The sequence below is a fragment of the Vombatus ursinus genome, unplaced genomic scaffold (genome assembly GCF_900497805.2).
Source record: "Vombatus ursinus unplaced genomic scaffold, bare-nosed wombat genome assembly UNPS02015202.1, whole genome shotgun sequence".
NCBI classification, from domain to species: domain Eukaryota; kingdom Metazoa; phylum Chordata; class Mammalia; order Diprotodontia; family Vombatidae; genus Vombatus; species Vombatus ursinus.
Window position 1 is genome coordinate 685,250 of NW_020954980.1, and position 21,491 is coordinate 706,740.

The 21,491-nt window shown below is 36.8% G+C and overlaps 1 protein-coding gene across 4 annotated transcripts in view; it reads right to left on the minus strand.

Annotated features, from left to right (window-relative positions):
• LOC114031660 (L-lactate dehydrogenase A chain-like) overlaps positions 1 to 21,491 on the minus strand; it is a 39,732-nt gene that overhangs the window by 11,922 nt on the left and 6,319 nt on the right. For all 4 annotated transcript variants that reach the window (XM_027846808.1, XM_027846805.1, XM_027846807.1 and 1 more), the window contains exons 3-4: positions 7,095 to 7,212; positions 3,073 to 3,246 (exon numbers count right to left, since the gene is read on the minus strand). In XM_027846808.1, coding sequence (XP_027702609.1) covers positions 3,073 to 3,246; positions 7,095 to 7,212 — 292 coding nt within the window. The remainder of the gene's footprint in view (positions 1 to 3,072; positions 3,247 to 7,094; positions 7,213 to 21,491) is intronic.

Here is a 21,491-nt window from a genome sequence, read left to right on the forward strand (position 1 = left end):
GTATAGCACTGACCAAGTAAATTAATTTGGGTAGAATTGTCATTCTTATTATATATTCTTATTATTATATTGGCTCAGCCTACCCATAAGCAAATAATATTTACTAATTGTTTAGATCTGATTTTATTTGTGTGAAAAGTGTTTTGTAATTTTTATAATTATGTTCACATCATTCCTGATTTGTCTTGGCAGGCAGACTCCCAATTATTTCTTATTGTCTACAGTTATTTTAAATGGAGTTTCTCTTATTTCTTGCTGCTGGATTTTGTTGGCAATACATAGATATGCTGATGATTTATGTAGGTTTATTTTATATCCTGTAACTTTGCTAAAGTTGTTAATTATTTCAACTAGATTTTTAGTTAATTGTCTAGGATTCGCTAAGTATATGATTATATTATTTACAAAGAATGATAGTTTTGTTTCCTCATCGCCTATTCTAATTCCTTCAATTTCTTTTTCTTCTCTTATTGCTGTAGCTAGCATTTCTAGTACAATATTGAATAATAGTGGTGATAATGGGCATAAGCATCCTTGTTTCACCCCTGATCTTAGTGAGAAGGTATCTGGCTTATTATCCTCATTACAGATAATGCTTGCTAATGGTTTTAGATAGAAACTACTTATTATTTTTTAAAAAGTTCCATTTATTCCTAAGCTGTCTACTGTTTTTTAATAGGAATTGGTGTGGTATTTTGTCAAACACTTTTTCTGCATCAGATTATCTGCAGGTTATCCGCATAGTTTTCCTAATGTTGAACTAGCCCTGCATTCCTGGTATAAATCCTACCTAGACTTAGTATATGATCACTGTGATATATTACTGTAATCTCCTTGCTAGCATTTTATTTAAAATTTTTGCATCACTATTCATTAGGGAAATTGGTCTATAGTTTTCTTTCTCTGTATTCACTCTTCCTGGTTTAGGTATCACCACAATATTTGTGTAGTAAAAGGAATTTGGTAAGATTCTTTTGAGTCAGAGCTACTGTTGGTAAAGTGGACTGGTATATAGAGAACTATGGAACTATGGAACTATGGCAATTTGGAACTATGCCCAAAGGGCTATAAAACTGTGCATATCCTTTGACCCAGCAATACCACTGTTAGGTCTGTATTCCAAAGAGATCAAAGAAAAAGAAAATGGCCTATATTTATAGCAGCTCTTTTTGTCGTAGCAAAGAATTGGACAAAGAAGATGCCCATCAGTTGGGGAATGGCTGAACAAGTTGTGGTAGATGGATTGTGTTGGAATGCTGTTGCATTATAGGAAATGATAAAGATAGGTTCAGAAAAACCTGAGAGGATATATATGAACTGATGCAAAGTAAAATAAGCAGAACCAAAAGAACATTGTATATCATAACAGCAATCATAACAGCAAGTAAAAAATGATCAACTGAGAAAGGTTTAGCTACTCTGATCAATATAGTGATCCTTGACAATTTCAAAGGACTCATGGTGAAAAATGCTATTCATCTCCAGAGATGAACTGAGTGCAAATTGAAGTATATTTTTTCAATTTATTTTTATTGCTTTTTTTTAGCAAGATGACTAATATGGAAATATATTTTGACTTTAGGTGTATAATCAGTATCATATTGCTTATTTCTCAATGGTTGAAGGAAGAGCTGGAGGAAAAGAATTTGTAACAAAAAAATTTTAAATGGATGTATTAAAACACACGTGCATATACACACATACACACACCATGAAGCAGAGCTGGTGGCAGTGAATAGAGTGCTGGGCCTAGAGCCACGAAGACTTTTAATTCAAATTCTTTCTTAGCTACTTACTAGTTGTGCGACCCTAGGCAAGTCACTTAACCTGTTTTCCTAAGTTTTCTCAATTGTAAAATATAGACAATAATATTTATAAAGCACTTAGCATAGTGCATGACACATAGTAGGCACTATATAGATGATTATTCCTTTCCCCCTTCTCCCCTTCATGGTAACAAGGACTCATGTCGTATTCTTTCACAGCATTAGCTGAGGATTTCTTTGGATATAGTAGATGCTCAAAAAATTTGTCGAACTGAACTAAAGTGAAAGGGGCAGATTATTACAGCTTTTTCTTTTGGGCACCAGACTAAAAAGAGATTAAATACTTATCATACCATGAGTTTGTTTCAAAGGAGCAATGAATGTCATTCAAATTTACTTACTATCCTTCTGGGGCAGGATATTTTTCTTTCAGGGAGTCAAGGTATATTTGTATTTGGGAATTTCAAATTCTTTTTAGTCTAGTTATTATGCTGAGGATTTTTTCTTTTAAACCACTTTTTCCCCCATGGTTATCTGCAAATTCTATCATACCTTTTATTAAGCTGTCTCCCTATTTGTGGCTTAGCCAAAAGGACAAAACTAATTACCTTTTTCCAAACTTGGCTAATGAAAAGCAAATATCCAACTGAAAAGTATAAATTTCCCTTGCTAATATAAAGGACCAGCCTTCTAACTTATTTCAGTAATTCAAGGACCTGTGATTTCATTAGTATGGGTATGCCCTCACCCAATGCAGAACATAGCACCCCTACAAAAAACAGCTCTTAACAAAAAATTTCATCAGCATCTACAGATAACAGAGTGATAAGCCTCTCCTAACCTTAGCTTGGCTGGTTTTCAAATGACAGACAGACATCATCATCTGGCCTACACTCAAAGCCTTTCCCGGCAAGTAAGCTCCTAGATAGGCCCTACAAGTAACTACATAAACGTCCTTAAAGAACCTAGTTTCAGTGGCAGGAGAGTGCAAGACATAGTACTGGAGGAAGACTTCAGTGTAGGTTAAGTCTTCTTAACTCGTTGTTATGAACTTAGATTTCTTAAATAGTATTTTTTTAGTAAATAAAAATAGTAAATAAGGAAGTATTTTGGTTTAAAAGGCCTTTGCCGAAGTTAAGATTAATGTCTTCTATAAATAAGATCCTTGTGGATAACAGAGTTAGCAATGTAAAAGAAACAAACCTTTAAAAAATAAAATCTCTTTAGAAAGTTACCCTGGATTAACTTTTCACAAGGAGTTATATGGAAAGGTCTTTCTAAACAATAAAAATGTAAAATGTCTGACCTGGATTAGAAACAACAAGCAATTTGCAGTTAGGACTAGTTTTTGCAATATCAGGAATAATCATTTTCAGAATGTTCACGTTACGCTGAACCAAATTTAGGCGACTTTCTCCCTCCTGCTGGCGTGCACCTGCAGTGACAACTACTATCTTGGAGTTGACTGATACTCTGGAGTCTAAATAAAAGGTAAACAGAAAAACCAGTCAAAAGGTGAAACATCTGTGCTATGCCTTGGTCAATTAAAAGACCATTCTGTTTTCCCAGTGTACAAGTCCCTACTCTCCTCCCTGTCTGGGGAGTGTAAGGCCCTGGAGAGACCCCTGAGCTCTCCCTGTGCTGCCACTGCCTGTGCCCCACCACTGTCAAACAGTAACCCTTCTGCAGACCTGGTCCTTGGATGAAATTTCCCAAAGGTCAAGGATAGTGGCTCTGTAAGCACAAAAAGGTTTTCAGCATCTTACAACCTAAATTTATTCAGGCCCGAGGCAGGATGGTGTAGCAAAAAAAATAATAATAATAAAAACAGGCTGGGTTTGGTGTTAAAAAACCTGCAGGGCTTAAGTTTCCTCATCTGTAAAAGGTGGTATTAAATGAGATGGTCTCTGAAGTTCTCTGCAGTTATACCCCTGGGCTCCCTGATGATAGCTGGATGTTCTCTTCCCAGCACCTTGCTTACGCTCAGCCTCCCCTCCCTCAACCACTTTTGTTCCATCTGGAGTCTTGTCATCATCGCTGCTTGTTCTCAGACAAGGTTTGTCAACAAGCATGGCATCAATTTATCCCCTTTGTCACATACAGCTTAATTATTTGAAGTACAGGGAATTTTCAAAACAAGACAAATCCTACTACAGGAAACTGTAACATGTTACAAAGCCCAATATTCAAGTACTCAATAATCAAGCATCAACTTATTTTCTTACTACTCCCTCATAACACAAACTTAAAAGGGACCTCAAAGGTCATCATGTCCAACATCAACATAGAAACATCCTCTGAAACATGCCTGACAAGTTGGACCTTGACCCTCTACTTTGAAGCCCTCCAGTGACAGGGAATTCATTACCTCCTCAGGCAGTCCATTTCACTTTTGGAGGACTGTAATTGTTGGGAAGTTTTCTTTTATATTGAAATGAATCTGCTTCACTGAAACTTCTACTCATGAATTCCAGTTGACTTTGGGAGCCAAGCAGAACAAAAGTATCCCTTTTCTAAATAACTACTCTTCAGATACTCAAAGATAGGTATCATATCCCCCCAAGCATGCCTAAATCTTCATTTCTCCAGGGTTACCATCTCCAATGTCCATCAACTAAGTAGGATAAGGCATTGTATCTAGGCCTCTTACTACTCATCACCTTCCTCTGGAAGAAATCAAGATTGCCAAGGGTCTTTCCTAAAGTGGAACCGAATAGTCCAGTCCAAACTGGGCAAAGTATAATGGGATTATCATATATCGTTCCGGATGCTACAACTTCTCTCAATGAGGTTTAGGATAACATTAGCTTTTTTTTGGCTGCAATTTAACATGACTGACTATGAGTTTAAAATCTAGTGAAATTCCTATATGCTCTTTTTATTTTTCTTTATTTCTCTAACCAAAATGGAATACAAACCATCTTACCACTTGGGTTCACATTTTAATACTGATCTTCATTAAGTCCCTTTACTTCTCTGGGTGTCAGTTTTCTCCTCTATTAACTAAGGGAAGCTGGGTAAGATAATCACTAAAGATCTAATCTGAAAGTTGTTTTCACATGAGGAGTTGTCTAGCTACACTTTCTCCAGCCTGTATTAAGAACATTACATTTATCACTATTTTGCCTTATATTCTGCCTATTATCCTAACCTGTAGAAATTTTTCTGTATCCTGATTCCCCGTTAGCCTTCATGCTAACTGTTCCTGCAAGCTTTCATCTTCTACAGATTTTTGAACACTCCAACTAAAGCATCAAGACAATGACAAAAACGTTTTTTAAAAAACAGACCCAAAGGGTAGCTAGGTGGCACAATGGATAGATTTCTGCCCCTGGAGTCAGGAAGATTCATCTTCCCGAGTTCAAATCTGGCCTCAGACACTTACTAGCTGTGTGACCCCGGGAAAGTCACTTAACCCTGATTGCCTCCAAAAAATAATAAAAATAAAAATAATAAAAGAACAGACCCATAGACATACCCTGGAGCATGGGACTCAAGACTTCTCTCTCTCCAGGATAAGATTCAGGGTAGGTCCAGGCAGTTAACCTGTTCTGAATCCAACTGTTCTGACCTGGTAAACATACACTATCCTTGCCCAGAAAACCCCATGGACAATGGTCCACAGGGGTCACAAATAGTTGGACACAACTGAATGACTGAACAACACATGCACGCGTGCGCACGCGCGCACACACACACACACACGTAAGCTCGAGAGTGAGGATTATCAAGGGTACCACTAATCTCCTAGTCCCCAAAGCTCATAACCTAAGTGTCATCTTCAACTTCTCACTCTCTCTTACCTGTCTCCAAATCAATTACCAAGTCCTGTTTTTCCTGCCTTCATAACATCACTCACATACACCTTCCCGCTTCTCTGACACTGCTGCAATCCTGCTGCAGACTCTCGTTACTTCACAGCCTACTGCTTGGTCTCCCTCTCTGCCTCCCTACTCCAATCCATCCTCCGCTCAGCTGTCAAACTGATCTTCATTAAGCACAAGTCTGTCCATGGCAGCCCTCTATTGTATCAACTCCACAGGCTCCTTGTTGCCTCCAGTATCAATGAAAATTCCTCCATTTTGTCCTTTAACGCAATTCACAGCCTGATGCATTACTGTCTTTCCAGTTTTCTTACTTGTCCTCTCCCCCCCAATATACTCTGAGATCCAGAGACGCTGGCCTCTTTAATGTTCCTTCTATTAAACCCTCCATCTCCCAACTCTGGGGATTTTCATCAGCTTTCCCCCATTCCTGAAATTCTCTCCCTCCATATTTTAGCCTTCTAGCTTCCCCAATGTCTCAACAAAAGTCGCATCTTCTTTCCTCATCTAGTGCCTTCCCTCTGAGATTATCTCCAGTTTACCCCATATAGATCCAGTTTGTATATAGTTGTTTGCATGTTGATTCCTCCAATAGACCTTGAGAGCAAGGCCTTTTTTGGTATCCCCAGCACTTATCCCAGGACCTGGAATATAGTAAGTGTTTAATAAATGCTTTTTGATTTGAGTTAATTCTTTGTGTTTGTATTCCCAGAGTTTAGCAAAGTGTAGTAGTTTACACATAGCGGTTACTTAATAGATAATTGCTTTTCATTTATTGAAGGCAAAATCTGCTTCTCTGTAACTTCTACCCACTGTATTCTATTCTGTCCTTTGGGGCCAACAAGTACAATTAATGCTTGTATGGTATAGTTAAGAAACCCTTCACCATCCTAGTCACCCTCTTCTGGACAATGTTTATGCTTGTCAATAATAATGCCCAAAACAGAATATGATAGTTAAGATATGGTATAATTACAACAAAACTATAATCTCCTTAATAATAAAAAGAATTTTCATGTGAAAAATATAAAATAATAAATATAAATAAACATGAGGCAGACAAATATAATGAGGGAAGGAGGACTCTCAAGGATTTTACATAAAAAAGTATAGATTGATAGATAAATAGCTAGATAGAGAGACCTATCTATATCACCATCACATGCATGCATGTATATATACATGTATACACATATATATGTAGATATGCATGCAATTACACTGGCATATGCAGTTGTGGCACACTCTAGTCTTCTAACCTTGACTCTAGTTGTCTGACTCCAAATACAGTGCTCCTTTCACAGCACTGTGATTACCTCACATAAGCTTCAATGCCTTCTACAACTATAATGTACCCCTAATCCTAGTCAGTCACCAATCACCAAGAGATTGGAAAATAAAAATCAAATGAATTGTTACTGGGGGAAAATAATTTCAATACATTTCATTTTTTGTAATAATTTTCAATAATGTGATTGGTTTATGAAACTAAATTTAAATGAACCTTTGCCAGAGACAATCTTTGGGGTACTAAAGAAAAGGCTGCCATGTTGGAGATCCATCATCTCTCCCTTCAGTTTCTCTTCCATGACATCAATAAGAGCGAGTTCATCAGTTAAGCCCTAGAATACATAAAAAGTCAGTTAGAAAGAATAATGTTCCCAACTAGATTTCCAGTTGGATAAGAATGTCCACATTTTCTGACATATAAACAAAGTTATTTTTACACTTGCAAAACCAAAAATGGGCTATTTTATTACATTCATCTCAATGTGTTAAAAGCATATACATAAGCCAAAAATGTCTACAAAGTGTGGCAAAAATTACAAGCCCTTTTAAATGATTTGTAACCTTGGAATTATAACAAATACTGATTTATTCTACCCCTACCTAATGCCAGCATAGTCACTGAGTTTAAAACTAGGCAAAGTGCTCTCTGAAGAGCTCAACTAAATTTTATAGCTGGTGGTAGATATTTACTAACTATTTAGTAGATATATAGTAAATTAATAATAATTTCTTAGTTGCTAAATCTAAAAACACCAATGACAAAATTCCAGGTTGGGGTTCCCCAATTACCTGAAAAAGAATGGGGTTTAGGACTCTTTCCTCTATACCCACATTTTAAATCATTCTATTTTTTTTTTCACAATTTTTATATTTGATTTTTTATTTTAGGTGGCCAGTTTTATTTAAAAATTAACATTAGATACTAAAACAAGGTACTTCCCAAAATATACCCAAATCATCCATCCTGCAAAATTCATCCCCTCCTAAACAATTTATCAGTTGTTTACATAAAGAAGAGAAATATCCTTTAATTAGGTCATTTTGGTACAAACACTCGATCAGAATTTTGTTGCCTTTCCATGTTGCCTGTATTTATATTGTTGTAGTCATGAATGTTGTTCTCGTGACTCTGCTTTGTTCATTCTATTATCACTTCTTACAAGTTACTTGATGTTTCTCTGAATATAAAGAGGTAGGGATCAACAGGCTGATCAATTACTCCTCCCCAGTTAAAGTAACTGATGAATGCTATACTCTGATACCTTAATGAGAGCGTGTCTCAATTAATCAATTAATGACTAAGCACAAAAAGTCCTTGAAAACCATGGGATATATTGGAGTGATATTTCATAGGAAGTGTGTTTGGACTGGCTGAGGAAAACTGATCCTATCCTGTGGGTCATCTATAAATTATCAAGCTAGTTACAGAACTGAGATTTGAGCAAGTGGTACTCAGAGACAGCAGTTCCACTCAAGCCCCTGAGTTGTTGCTTGAGAGGGTGGGGGGTGGGGGAGGAAAAAACTTCCTTCTTAGCTGTGGCCCTCCTATTTGCCCAGAGGTGAACTTTTATGAACTTTAGAGGGTTTAAGGATTCGGACTTTTCCAACTGTTGGTCCAGTAGCATCTCCACCTCTACAGTTGCAGATAGTGTGTCTACACCGGAAACCAAGAACAGACGAGAAGTAAGTCAAGGCAGATTTGAAGCTCTATGAGGAACCAACAGAAAAGCTGTACCATACCTGAGGTGAATTTCATGAAGGGGAAAAAGGACTTCCAGCAGCTTTGAGTTGTCCCTTTGCCACACATGCTCTAAGTTTGAGTCCAGAGTGGACTTGTGTTAGTATGGAATTTGTGTAGAAGAAATTTGGGGGAGAGGGGCAGAAGATGTCTTATATTAACTCTCCTTACAATAGCACCTTAGAAAATACCCCCTTTCTAACAGTAATTATTGGGCTTACTAATTAATATAAATGATAATTGATGGGAGCTTGTGAGCCATTGCATTAAAAGGACAACTCCCGAACCCCTCAGGGCTAATCCTAGAGTCCAAAGGGGACGTAGTAGCCATACTCTGAGAACCAACTCTCCAGTGTGAGTGGGAGGAATAAGGTCCAAAGTATGTGTAATATGTACTTACATCACAGTAATAAATGACAACATTTCATGCTCATCTGAGAGAGATCACACTAAGGTCACATGTTTTACTGACTTGTTGGTCAATAAGATGGCTGGTAGGTTGCACAGGCTGAGCAGCTGGGTGGGACACAGGGTGACTGATCCCAAAAAAATGCTGAGTTCTGGCAGCACATGCTCAAAAAGGTAGAGACTGGGAATGGATCCTTTCTTAGTTAAGCACATTCAAGGCAATGAGTCTCCCAGAACGCACAGACATATATGAAGGGCTCCTGTCTGTAGAGGATTCTAAGGATACAACCATATAAACTGTGACTTAAAAGGAACAATTTATTCCTACATCAGAAGAGGAGATTGCTCAAAAAAAAAAAAAAGATAGCTCAAAAAGAAACTGAAGAAATAAACATTAATGGTGAGAATAAACACAATGTTAATATGCAAATAAAAGTGAAACTGTAACTTTTTTTAAAAATCTGCTTGGGATATATTAGACAACTGGGTAATCTCAAAAGAGAAGGGCTATGAACAATTCAGCAACAATTTAGCAACTTTTCTTACATAATTCCTAATTGTTTTAAAAAAATTTACATATTATTGTACCTATCTTTCCACCATCATTCCAATAATCTGTTTTTCTATCTCTTAGTATCTTTGCAAGCTTAGAGTGAGCTGATATATTAGAACTAATTTTACTCTGTATTTCTTTATTAGTGATTATTTTTTTCAGTTGCTTATTAATAGTTTCTCTTTCTTTCTTTTTAGAAGACTGCTCGTGCTTTTTGAATACTTCTATTGTGTAATAGCTCTTATTCTTACATATCTGTTTCAATTTCCTAAAGATTTTGGCTAATTTTGTAGGTTAGATATTTAATATAAAGCCTTTTTGTTTTCCAATTCCATATCTTTACTTCATTGATTTAATTTGTATAAAGGCTTTTGAAGTTTTATAAAAATGTATATAATCGATTTTATGTTTTACATTCGCTTGTCTCCTTTGGTTATAAGGTTTTTCCTCCATACCTGTAATCAGACATCAGAGATTTAGAGTTGGAACAGACCTAAAAAACATCTAGTGAGCCCCTCATTTTTAAGATAAAAGAAAGATTAAATGGCTAATCAAAAATATAATTTTATATATAAACTTTATTTGACAAGAACTGCTGGGAAAATGTCAAAGTTTGGCTAAAATTAGTACCACCATGTTGTAACTCATACCAAAACAAATTTCAAATGGATAAATGATCTAAATACAAAAGCCATATTATAAAAAAAAGTTTTATCATAGAATGGATGATGATAATGCGAGCTCTTTGTTTTGGATAGATATTTGATCACATTTTAGCAAGGTTCTTTTATTACTACGTTTTTTGATTTTTTTTAAATACATAACAAACGAATTGTTTGTTTGCTAATGGTATTTTCTGATTCTATTGACAGTCATGATTTTTTAAAAATTATGTTATTATTAATATGAACTATTACATGTATAATTTTCCTAACACTAATACTGAGATTCCTGGTCATTGTTACATAACTATTTTATATATTATGACCTTTCAACTAATATTTAATATTTTGCACCAATATTCATTAGAAATATTGGATATAATTTTCTTTCTCTGCTTTATCCCTAGTTTGGGTATCAGGACCATATTTGGACAAGTAAAGGAGAGTTCAGAAAGGTGCCTTCTTTCTCAATTATTGATATTATTCTTTATCTTTAAATGCTTGATGGAATTCATTTATAAATTTATAAATCACTCTGGCCTAGAGTTTTCACCCATTTTGATCGTTTACTTACAGCTTATCAGAAGATCACAGGATTATGGATTTAGAACTAGAATAAATCTTAGATGCTATGAGTCTGATTCCCTCATTTTACAGAGGAAACTGAGGCAGAAAGTTGAAGTCAACTGTTGAGGGTCACCTGGCTAATAGTATTTCAGGTGGGATTTGAACTCAATTCTTCCTGACTCTTAGGTCCAGTGCTCTATTACACCATGCTACCTTTCATTGAATTTGCTCAATTTCTCTTTATGAAACTGGCTTTACTTCTTGACTTCTCTGTTTCCCATTTTGCTAATTTTGGCATTTTACATTTTTATAGGTAATAATCTACTTCTTTTAAGTTTTCAGTTTTGTTTTAATATAATGGTACACAGTAGATTCAGATAATTCTTTTAATTTCTCTGTTCACACTGAATTTGCTTTGTTCATTGTTTACTTTGGTCATTTTCTTTCCTCTCTTTTTGTCCAAATTAACTAAATGTTTATAATTTTGTTAAGTCTTTAAAAAAAACAATAAAACTTTAATCCCCCAAAAATATGAGTAAGCAATTCTCTAAGTAATAAATCTAAACTATCAACAGCCATATGAAAAAAAAAATGCTTCAAGTCACTAATAATTAGAGAAATGAAGATTAAAACAACTTTGATGTTTCACTTCATACCATTCAGATTGGCAAAAATGACCAAAAAGAAAAAAAAAAAGAAAATGACAACTGTTGAAGGAGCTCAAAGAAAACAAATACACTAATATTCTGCTGGATGGAATTGTAAATTAGTCCAGTTATTCTAAAAAGTAATTTGAAATTATATCCAAGAAAGTCACTAAACCTTGCATACCCTTTGATCCATAGATACCACTACTCAGCCTACAATCCAAATAAATTATAAAGAAATAAGAAAAGGACCCATTAACAATATCAACAATAACAACAATGGCTAGTATTTCACAAAGCACCTTACACCTACTGATCTCATTTAATTCTCATAACAATCCTATAAGCTAAGTGATTTTACAGATGAGAAAAACTTTGAGAGAGGATCTTTTGTGTAGCATCACAAAGATACATAAGTACTGAGCCAGAATTCAGTCAGACAGGTCCAAGAGTACAGTTAATGCCAGGTTTTTGGAATGACCTTTGAGACCCAGCCCAGTAGTAGCTAAGACAAAGATAAATTCAGCACCTATGCTGAATTCAGGAAGAGGGCAGAGCCAAGACGGCAGAGTGAAAGCAGTGACCTGCTTGAGCTCTCCCCCAAACCCCTCCAAATACCTATAAAAAAATGGCTCTAAACAAATTCTAAAGCAGCAGAACCCACAAAAAGACAGGGTGAAACAAATTTCCAGCCCAAGACAACCTGGATGGTTGATCAGAAAGGTATATTGCACCCGGGTGGGGAGAGGAGCGCACTTTGGTGTGGGTGTGCGGGCCACAGTGAACCTGAAGCAGGCCTCAGAGGACTGTGGCGGTTTCCAGACTTCTCAACTCACAAATGCCAAAGACAACTTAGAATGTCAGTGGGAAAAGTCTGTTTAGGCAGTGAGGGGGAAGCTAGGTCTCAGCCCCAGTTCCCAAGCGTGGCCCCTGAGCAGTGGCTGCTTCCAGAGCTTCCGGCCCACAGACTGAGGGGGAATCGAATGGCTGATAAGAGAGGCATTGCAGGGATTTCTCTGCTGGTGCAGGATTCCCTTGCTTTGCCTGTGCCTGGATCTGGGTCATAGTTCTGGGTGGCAGTCCTGGGGTGAGGAGGAATGCTGGCGTGATGGAGCCTGTAGTTGTGGTGGAGAGGAAATCCTCCTCACAGTTCCAAGACAGAAAAGAGTGCTTGTGGTCACTCACAGACCAGAGCACAGGTCAGAAAAGGAGTAAACACCTCACCCCTTATCATACCACCTTGGAAGAACTGAAAATTTACAGGACCCTAGAAGTATCTCTGAAAACAGCAGTATGAACCCCCGAAGCTTGGGACAGCATATTCTCCACACTGGAAGCAGACCCCTTACCTTAACAAAGAGTTTATAACTCAAGTAATTGGCTGGGATCATGAACAAACTAAGATGCAAGAAAAGTCAGACCATAGAATCTTTCTTTGTTAACAAAGAAGATCAAAACATACAACCAGAAGAAGACAACAAAGTCAAAGCCCCTAAAGCCTCCAAGAAAAATATGAATCAGTCCTAGGCCACAGAAGAGCTCAAAAAGGATTTTGAGAAGTAAGTAAGAGAAGTAGAGGAAAAATTGGGAAGAGAAATGAGAGTGATGCAAGAAAGTCATGAAAAACAAGTCAACAGCTTGCTAAAGGAGACCCAAAAAATACTGAAGAAAATAACACCTTAAAAAATAGCCTAACCCAAATGGCAAAAGAGGTCCAAAAAGCCAATGAGGAGAAGAATGCCTTAAAAAGTAAAATTGGCCAGATGGAAAAGGAAGTCCAAAAGCTTACTGAAGAAAATATTTCCTTAAACATTAGAATGGAGCAATTGGAAGCTAGTGACTTTATGAGAAATCAAGACACTGTAAAACAAATCCAAAAGAATGAAAAATTAGAAAACAATGTGAAATATCTCACTGGAAAAACAACTGACCTGGAAAATAGATCCAGGAGAGAGAATTTAAAAATTATTGGACTATCTGAAAGCCATGATCAAAAAAAGAGCCTAGACATCATCTTTCAAGAAATTATCAAGGAAAACTGCCCTGATGTATTAGAACTAGAGGGCAAAATAGATATTGAAAGAATCCATCGATGATCTCCTGAAAGACATCCCCAAAGGAAAACTCCTAGGAATATTGTAGCCAAATTCCAGAGTTCCCAGGTCAAGGGGAAAATATTACAAGCAACCAGAAAGAAACAATTCAAGTATTGTGGAAACACAATCAGGATAACACAAGATTTAGCAGCTTCTACATTAAGGGACCGGAGGGCATGGAATATAATATTCCGGAGGGCAAAGGAGATAGGATTACAACCCAGAATCACCTATCCAGCAATACTGAGTATAATCCTTCGGGGAAAAAATGGTCATTCAGTGAAATAGAGGACTTTCAAGCATTCATGGTGAAAAGACCAGAGCTGAATTCAAATGCTATGCATTTGGAAGTGAACTCAATGGGACAAATGCAGCAGAAACTGAAATGGTTTAAGGCAGAGTTACAAGCCACTCTACTTTGTAATCCTGTTCTTGCTGTATCTTCTCAGTAATTATTTTTTTTCTTAAAAGATAATTGATGGGGGCAGCTAGGTGGTGCAGTGGATAGAGCACCTGACCTGAAATCAAGAGGCCCCAAATTCAAATCCAGCCTCAGGCACTTGACACTTACTAGTTATGTGATCCTGGGCAAATCACTTAACCCCAACTGCCTCACCAAAAAACGAACAAAAAAAGATAATTGATATTACTTGATTAAACCAAAGTGGGGAACAATCACTGGAAGCCAATGGAGTGTAGGTGTGTGTGTGTGTGTGGGTACACTGGAATGGAGGAATTGGGCCGATGGCATTAAGAATATACTTCAACTTTTCAGGGATTCTAGGAATTCTCCCCCCCATGGGGAAGACTTAGGGGAAAAGATGAGTTATTTTGGAAATGATAAGTTTAAGATGCCTACTGGTCCTCCAGTTTGAACTATCTGAAAGGTAGCTGAAGATTAGAGCTCTGCAGAGAGGTAGGGCAGAACAGTTAGACCTGAGAATCACCAGCATAGTGATGGTAATTAGGCCAGGGGTGGTGAACCTGCAGCCTTGAGGCTACATGTGGCCTACCAGGTCCTTGGGTGTGGCTTTTTGACTGAGTCCAAGTTTTACAGAATAAATTCTTTTATTAAGGGGGATTTGTTCTGTGAGGTTAGGATTCAGTCAGAGGGCCACACCTGAGGACCTAGAAGGCCACATGTGGCCTCAAAGCTGCAGGTTCCCCACCCTTGCATAGATGCTGATGAGCTCAACAAATGAAATAGCACAGAGAAAAAAAAAAGTGAGCCCATAGCAGAACCCTATGGAATATCTAGTATATTTCAGGCTCTATGATAGGCACTGGGGATACAAACACAAAGAATCTAACAATACTCGAATAACTCCCTTTTTGAGGGACTGGAAATAATTCCTTTCCCCCTATACCACAGCTTCCCTAAGCTTTACTTTTTTATTTTATAATAAATGAGTCAATCAATAAGCACTGAAGTGCTTACTATGAGCCAGGCACTGTGTTAAGAACTGCAATACTGAAAGGCAAAACAAGGTCCTCATCCTCAAAATCATATTCTCAGGACAAAATAGATAAATAACTCTGCACATCCAAGATATACGGTGTAGATAATCTCAAGGGTAAGGCACTAGCAGTGGAAAAGGCCTCTAGCAGAAGGTGGGATTCGAGCTGAGTCTTGAAGGAAGCCAGGAAACTAAGAGGCAGAGGTGAAAGGGCAGAGTATTGTAAACATGGGGGAGAAGAGGCACATAAAGGACTTCTGAAAAATTCCCTCAAGTCACAACTTAATTTTATACCAATGACCTAATGTTTACAGTAAATTAAGCTTAGTTCATTCATAGATATAGATGGATTTTGATTTAAGCAATAATTCAAACTATGAAAAAGATTGTTTACAAAAAAGAAATTAGAGGCCATCTAATATTTTAAAATCTAATTTGTACTCTACTTTTCAGGTGGAATATAAAAGTGTTTGGCTTTTCCCCCCCTTCAAGCTGATTGGGTTATTTTTTTAATTGTATTTGCATTTATTTTAGTATTTCCTCAATTATTATTTTTTTTGGAGTTATTCTCTTCCATTTTATTCTATGTGCTAACGAAACTGGATTACTTTCTGCTATCCTAAACATACTTTACATACATATTTTACTCTTCCTTTGCCTTTAGTCATGTTATTTCTTATGTCTGAAATGTCCTCTCCCTTCTTTATTTTTTTAAATAATTTATTTTGTTTTCGACATTCACTTCCATAAGATTAGTTTTAAGTTTCCTCCCCCTCCTTGTTCTCTTCCCTTCCACACCCCAAGACGGCATGCAATCTGATATAAGTTTTACTTGTATATTCATATTAAGCATATTTTCCCATTAGTTATGATGTAAAGAACAATTAGTAGCAATGGGAGGAACCACAAGAATGAAGCAATAAAACAAAACAAAGGAAAAGAAGAGTAAATAATATGTTTCCATCTGCATTCAGACTCTAGTTCTTCTTCTGGATGTGGACAGCATTGTCCATCATGAGTCTTTTGAAGTTGTCTTAGATCTTTGCATTACTGAGAAGAGAGAAGTCTATTGAAGTCAGTCATGGCACAGTGTGGCTGTTACTGTGTACAATGTTCTCCTGGTTCTGCTTATTTCACTATCAGTTCATATACGTCTTTCCAGGTTTTTTCTGAAGTCCACCTGCCCATCACTTCTTACGGATCAATAGTAGTCCATCACATTCATATACCACAACTTGTTCAGCCATTCCCCAATTGATGGGCATCCCCTCAATTTCCAATTCTTTGCCACCAAAGAAGAGCTGCTATAAATATTTTTGTACAAGTGGGTCCTTTTCCCATTTTTATGCTCTCTTTGGTATACAGACCTAGAAGTGCTATTGCTGGGTTCAAAGGGTATGCACAATTTTATAGCCTTTTAGGCATAATTCCAAATTGTTCCGCAGAATGGTTAGATCAGTTCACAACTCCACCAACACTGCATTAGTGTTCCAATTTTCACGTCCACATCTCCAACATTTATCATTGTCCTGTTAGCCAACCTGATAGGTGTGATGTGGTACCTCAGAGTCGTTTTGATTTGCATTTCTCTAATCACTAGTGATTTAGAACATTTTTTCATATGACTATAGCTAGCTTTAATTTCTTCCTCGGAAAACTGCCTATTCATATCCTTTGACCATTTGTCAATTAGGGAATGACTTGTATTCTTATAAATTTGACTCAGTTCTCTACATATTTTAGAAATGAGGCCTTTATCAGTGACAGTGATTATAAAAATTCTTTCCCAGTTTTCTGCTTCCCTCCTAATCTTGGATGCATTGGCTTTGTTTATACAAAAACTTTTCAATTCAATGTAATCAAAATTATCCATTTTGCATTTCCTAATGTTCTCTATCTCTTGTTTGGTCATAAATTCTTCCCTTCTCCATATATCTGAAAGGTAAACTATTCTTTGCTCTCCTAGTTTGCTTACAATATGAGTCTTTATATCTAAATCCTGCACCCATTTTGACTTTATCTTGGTATAGGGTGTAAGATGTTGGTCTATGTCCCGTTTCTGCTATAGTTTTCACAGCAGTTTTTGTTAAATAGTGATTTCTTATCCCAGAAGCTGGAGTCTTTAGATTTATCAAATAGTAGATTAGTACAGTCACTAACAGTTGTGTCTTGCATACCTAACATATTCCACTGTTCCACCACTCTATTTCTTAGCCAGTACCAAGTAGTTTTGATGACTGCTGTTGTATAATACAATTTAAGATCTGGTACAGCTAGGCTACCTTCCCTTGCATTTCTTTTCATTGGTTCCCCTGATATTCTAGATCTTTTATTCTTCCAGATGAACTTTGTTTTTTCTAGCTCTATAAAATAATTTCTGGTAATTTGATTGGTATGGCACTGAATAAGTAAATTAATTTAGATAGAATTGTCATTTTTATTATATTTGCTTGGCCTACTCATGAGCAACTGATATTTTCCCAATTATTTAGATCTGACCTTGTGTGAAAAGTGTTTTGTAATTGTGTTCATATAGTTCCTGGTTTTGTTTTGGCAGGTAGACTCCCAAATATTTCATGTCTAGAGTAATTTTAAATGAAATTTCTTTCTATCTCTTGCTGCTGGGCTTTGTTAGTAATATGTAGAAACTCCGATGATTTGTGTGGGTTTATTTTACATCCTGCAACTTTGGTAAAATTGTTTATTATTTCAAGTAATGTTTTACTTGATTCTCTAAGTATACCATCATATCATCTGCAAAGACTGATAGCTGTGTTTCTTCTTTGCCTATTCTAATTCCTTCAATTTCATTTTCTTCTCTGATTGCTACAGCTAACATTTCTAGCACAATACTGAATAACAGTTGTGATGATGGACATCCCTGTTTCACCCCCTATCTTACTGGACTTCTAGCTTATCCCCAATACATATAATGCTTGCTGATGGTTTTTGATAGATGCTATCTATCATTTTAAGGAAGACTCCATTTATTTCTATGCTCTATCATGGTTTTAATAGGAATGAGTGTTGTATTTTGTCAAATATTTTTTCTGCATCTATTGATATAATCATATGATGTTAGTTTTGTTGTTGATATGGTCAATTATGCTGATAGTTTTCTTAATAATGAACCAGCCCTACATTCCTGGTATAAATCCTACCTGGTCACATTGTATTATCCTCTAGATAACTTGTTTAATCTCTTTGCTAACATTTTATTTTAAATTTTTGCAACTATATTCATTAGGGAGATTGGCCTATAATTTTCCTTCTCTGTTTTGACTCTTCCCAGTTTAGGTATCAGCACCATATTTGTATCATAAAAAGAACTTGGTAGAACTCTTTCTTTACTTATTTTCTCAAATAGTTTATATAGTATTGGAATTAGCTGTTCTTTAAATGTTTGATAGAATTCACTTGTAAATCTGTCCGGCCCTGGAGAATTTTCCTTAGGGAATTCATTGATGGCTTGCTTGTTCAATTTCTTTTTCTGAAACAGGGTTGTAAGGGGTAGCTAGGTGGCACAGTGGATAGAGTACCAGCTCTGGATTCAAGAGGACCCGCATTCAAATCTTGCCTCAGACACATAACACTTACTAGCTGTATGATCCTGGGGAAGTCACTTAACTCTACTGCATAGCCAAAAAAATAAATGAAATGGGGTTAAGTATTTTATTTCCTCTTCCATTAATCTATGTAATTTATATTTTTGTAAACATTCATCCATTTCACTAAGATTGTCAAATTTATTGGCATACAGTTGAGCAAAATAGCTTCTAATGATTGTTTTGATTTCCTCTTCATTGGTGGTGAATTCCCCCTTTTCATTTTTGATGCTGGTAAGTTGGTTTTCTTCTTTTTTTAATCAAATTAACGAAAGGTTTATCTATCTTATTGGTTTTTTCATAAAACCAGCTCTTAGTTGTATTAGTTCAATAGTTTTCTTAATTTCAATCTTATTAATCTCTCCTTTGGTTTTCAGAATTTCTAATCTGGTATTTAATTGGGGATTTTTAATTTGTTCTTTTTCTAGCTTTTTTAGTTGCATGCCCAATATACTGATCTCTTCTTTCTCTATTTTATTCATGTAAGCATTTAGAGATATAAAGCTTCCCTTAAGGACTGCTTTCATTGCATTCCATAAGTTTTGGTATGTTGTCTTATTGTCATTCTCTTGGATGAAATTATTGTTTCTATGATTTGTTGTTTGACCTACTCATTCTTTAGGATTAGATTATTTAGTTTCCAATGAATTTTTAGCCTATCTTTCTATGGCCCTTTATTACATGTAATTTTTATTGCATCATGATCTGAAAAGGATGCATTTAATATTTCTGCCTTTCTGCATTGGATTGTGAGGTTTTTATGCCCTAGTACATGGTCAGTTTTTGTGTAGGTGCCATGTACCACTGAGAAAAAAAGTTATTTTTAAGAAGTAACTTGTAACAATATAGACTTCTGACCAGCCAATCATCAAAAGAGCCAGCTGCGGCTGCCAGTCAACTTTAGCCTGATTCAGCAAATCGAGTAACATAGATGTCAGTTGTCACAAACTATTTATAAAGTGAAACTGGGCTGAGTCACATTTTCTCCATGTTTCCTCTTCTTTTCTTTTTCTCTTTGCTCTTCTCTGCCTCCCTTTGCTACTATATTCCCCTTCCTGCTTTCCCCCTTCCCCTCATTTCAGTCTTTCAGGATATTTCTTTTATATATTCAATAAGCATTTATTAAGTGTTTACTATTTGTCAGTCACTGTGCTAGGTATGAGGCTCTGTGGATAAAAATATAAATTTGAAATCGCCTCTGCCTTCAAGGAGTTCATATTGGGAGAAACAATACATACATGTAAGCACAGACAAAAGATATACAAAGTAATGGTATAGTGAAAGGGGAGAGGACACTTGTACCTGCTGAAGGGAGGGGTTACAGAGGTTTCAAGTAGAAGGTTGTATTTGCACTGTTTTAAAAGAAACAAGATGCTGTAAGGCAGAAGAAAGGGGTAGAGTGCATCCAGGCATAGGGGGTGTTCAATGTAAAGAGAGAAGTTGTATATATTGTGTGGTACGAACTGCAAGAAGTTCAGTTTGTCTAGATCACAAAGTACGTTAAAGGGAGTAATGTATAATTAAGGCTAGAAAGGTAGTTTGGGGCCAGGTTGTGAAAGGCTTAAATACCAAAGAGAGTTTATATTTGATCCTAGAGGCAACAGGGAACTACTCAGACTTGAATAAGAGGATAACATGGTGTGGTAAGCTGCAGCCAAGCCTGCACACATTACCTCAGACAACTAGGGAGTGCAGTGGATAAAGCATTGGGCACGGAGTCAGAAATATCTAAATTCAAATCTGGCCTCAGACACTTACTAGCTGTGTGACCCTGGGCAAGTCACTTAGTTTCTGTCTCCCTCAGTGTCCCCAACTGTGAAATGGAATTAACAACACACCTACCTCTCAGAGCTGTTGTGAGGATTAAATGAGATGTTTGTAAAGTGCTTAGCAGAGTGCTTGGCACATAGAAAGCACTTAATAAATGCTCATTTCCTTTCTTTCTTCATTGTTTGGATTTAATCGGGCCCTAAAATGCAGAAAGAATTTCAAGGGAGAAGTGAAGGAGCTAAGATTACAAGCTGTGTGAGAATTGGGGGATGCTACTAGACAGTATCCTGCAATATTGGCAGCAGAGTTATTTACTGCAGAATTGAAAGCTTGTAAGGGTGAAGGCGCCCCTGGCTTTCCCATTAACAGACAACAAAACACCTCCCCAAGGAGCATACAGTGCCTTCTCCCCCCTGGCAAACTCTTCACTCCCACCCCAAGTGTTGTAAGAGAAAACAGGAGACAAGGAAAAGCCATGGCACTCAAATGAACAGAAACAGAACTAACAACCCATATCCTCACAAACTACATAAATCTTAGACTTCTTTGCTTGTGTCAGGTCAGTCATTTATATCACTCCACTACCTGAGATTAGGATGGTTGAATAGTTGCCCAACGCAGGTGGTCATGTCTGTACTTGAGAAAGATCACTCTGGCAAATGTGTGGAAGACGAATTGGATGAACTGGAAGAGAGCTGAAACTGGGGTATTAGGTAAGCTTATGGAGAAAATGACTGAGATTTTGATTCAAGGTTAATTGAGACAGATAGGTGGTTCAGTGGATAAAGTGTAGGACTTGGAGTCAGAAAGACTTCTGGGATGCATTCACTGCTTTCTCCCTCTCCAGGATTTTCACCAAAGGGGTAGATGAAATATCTCCTCTCTCTCCCTCTTACACCCCCTCCAAAGGTGGCTATACATAAGAACACGTATTTATCTAGGTAAGCCTGAGACTGAACATCAAGCCTCTGGTTGCCACTTCCACTTTCTGTCTCTTTCCTTGAGCACAGATACCTGAACAATTGGGAAATGGATTTATAGCCTTCCTACCATGTTAGTTCAAGAGGTCCCGAGTTAAGTACTGGATTTTTCCAAACTGTACTTCACA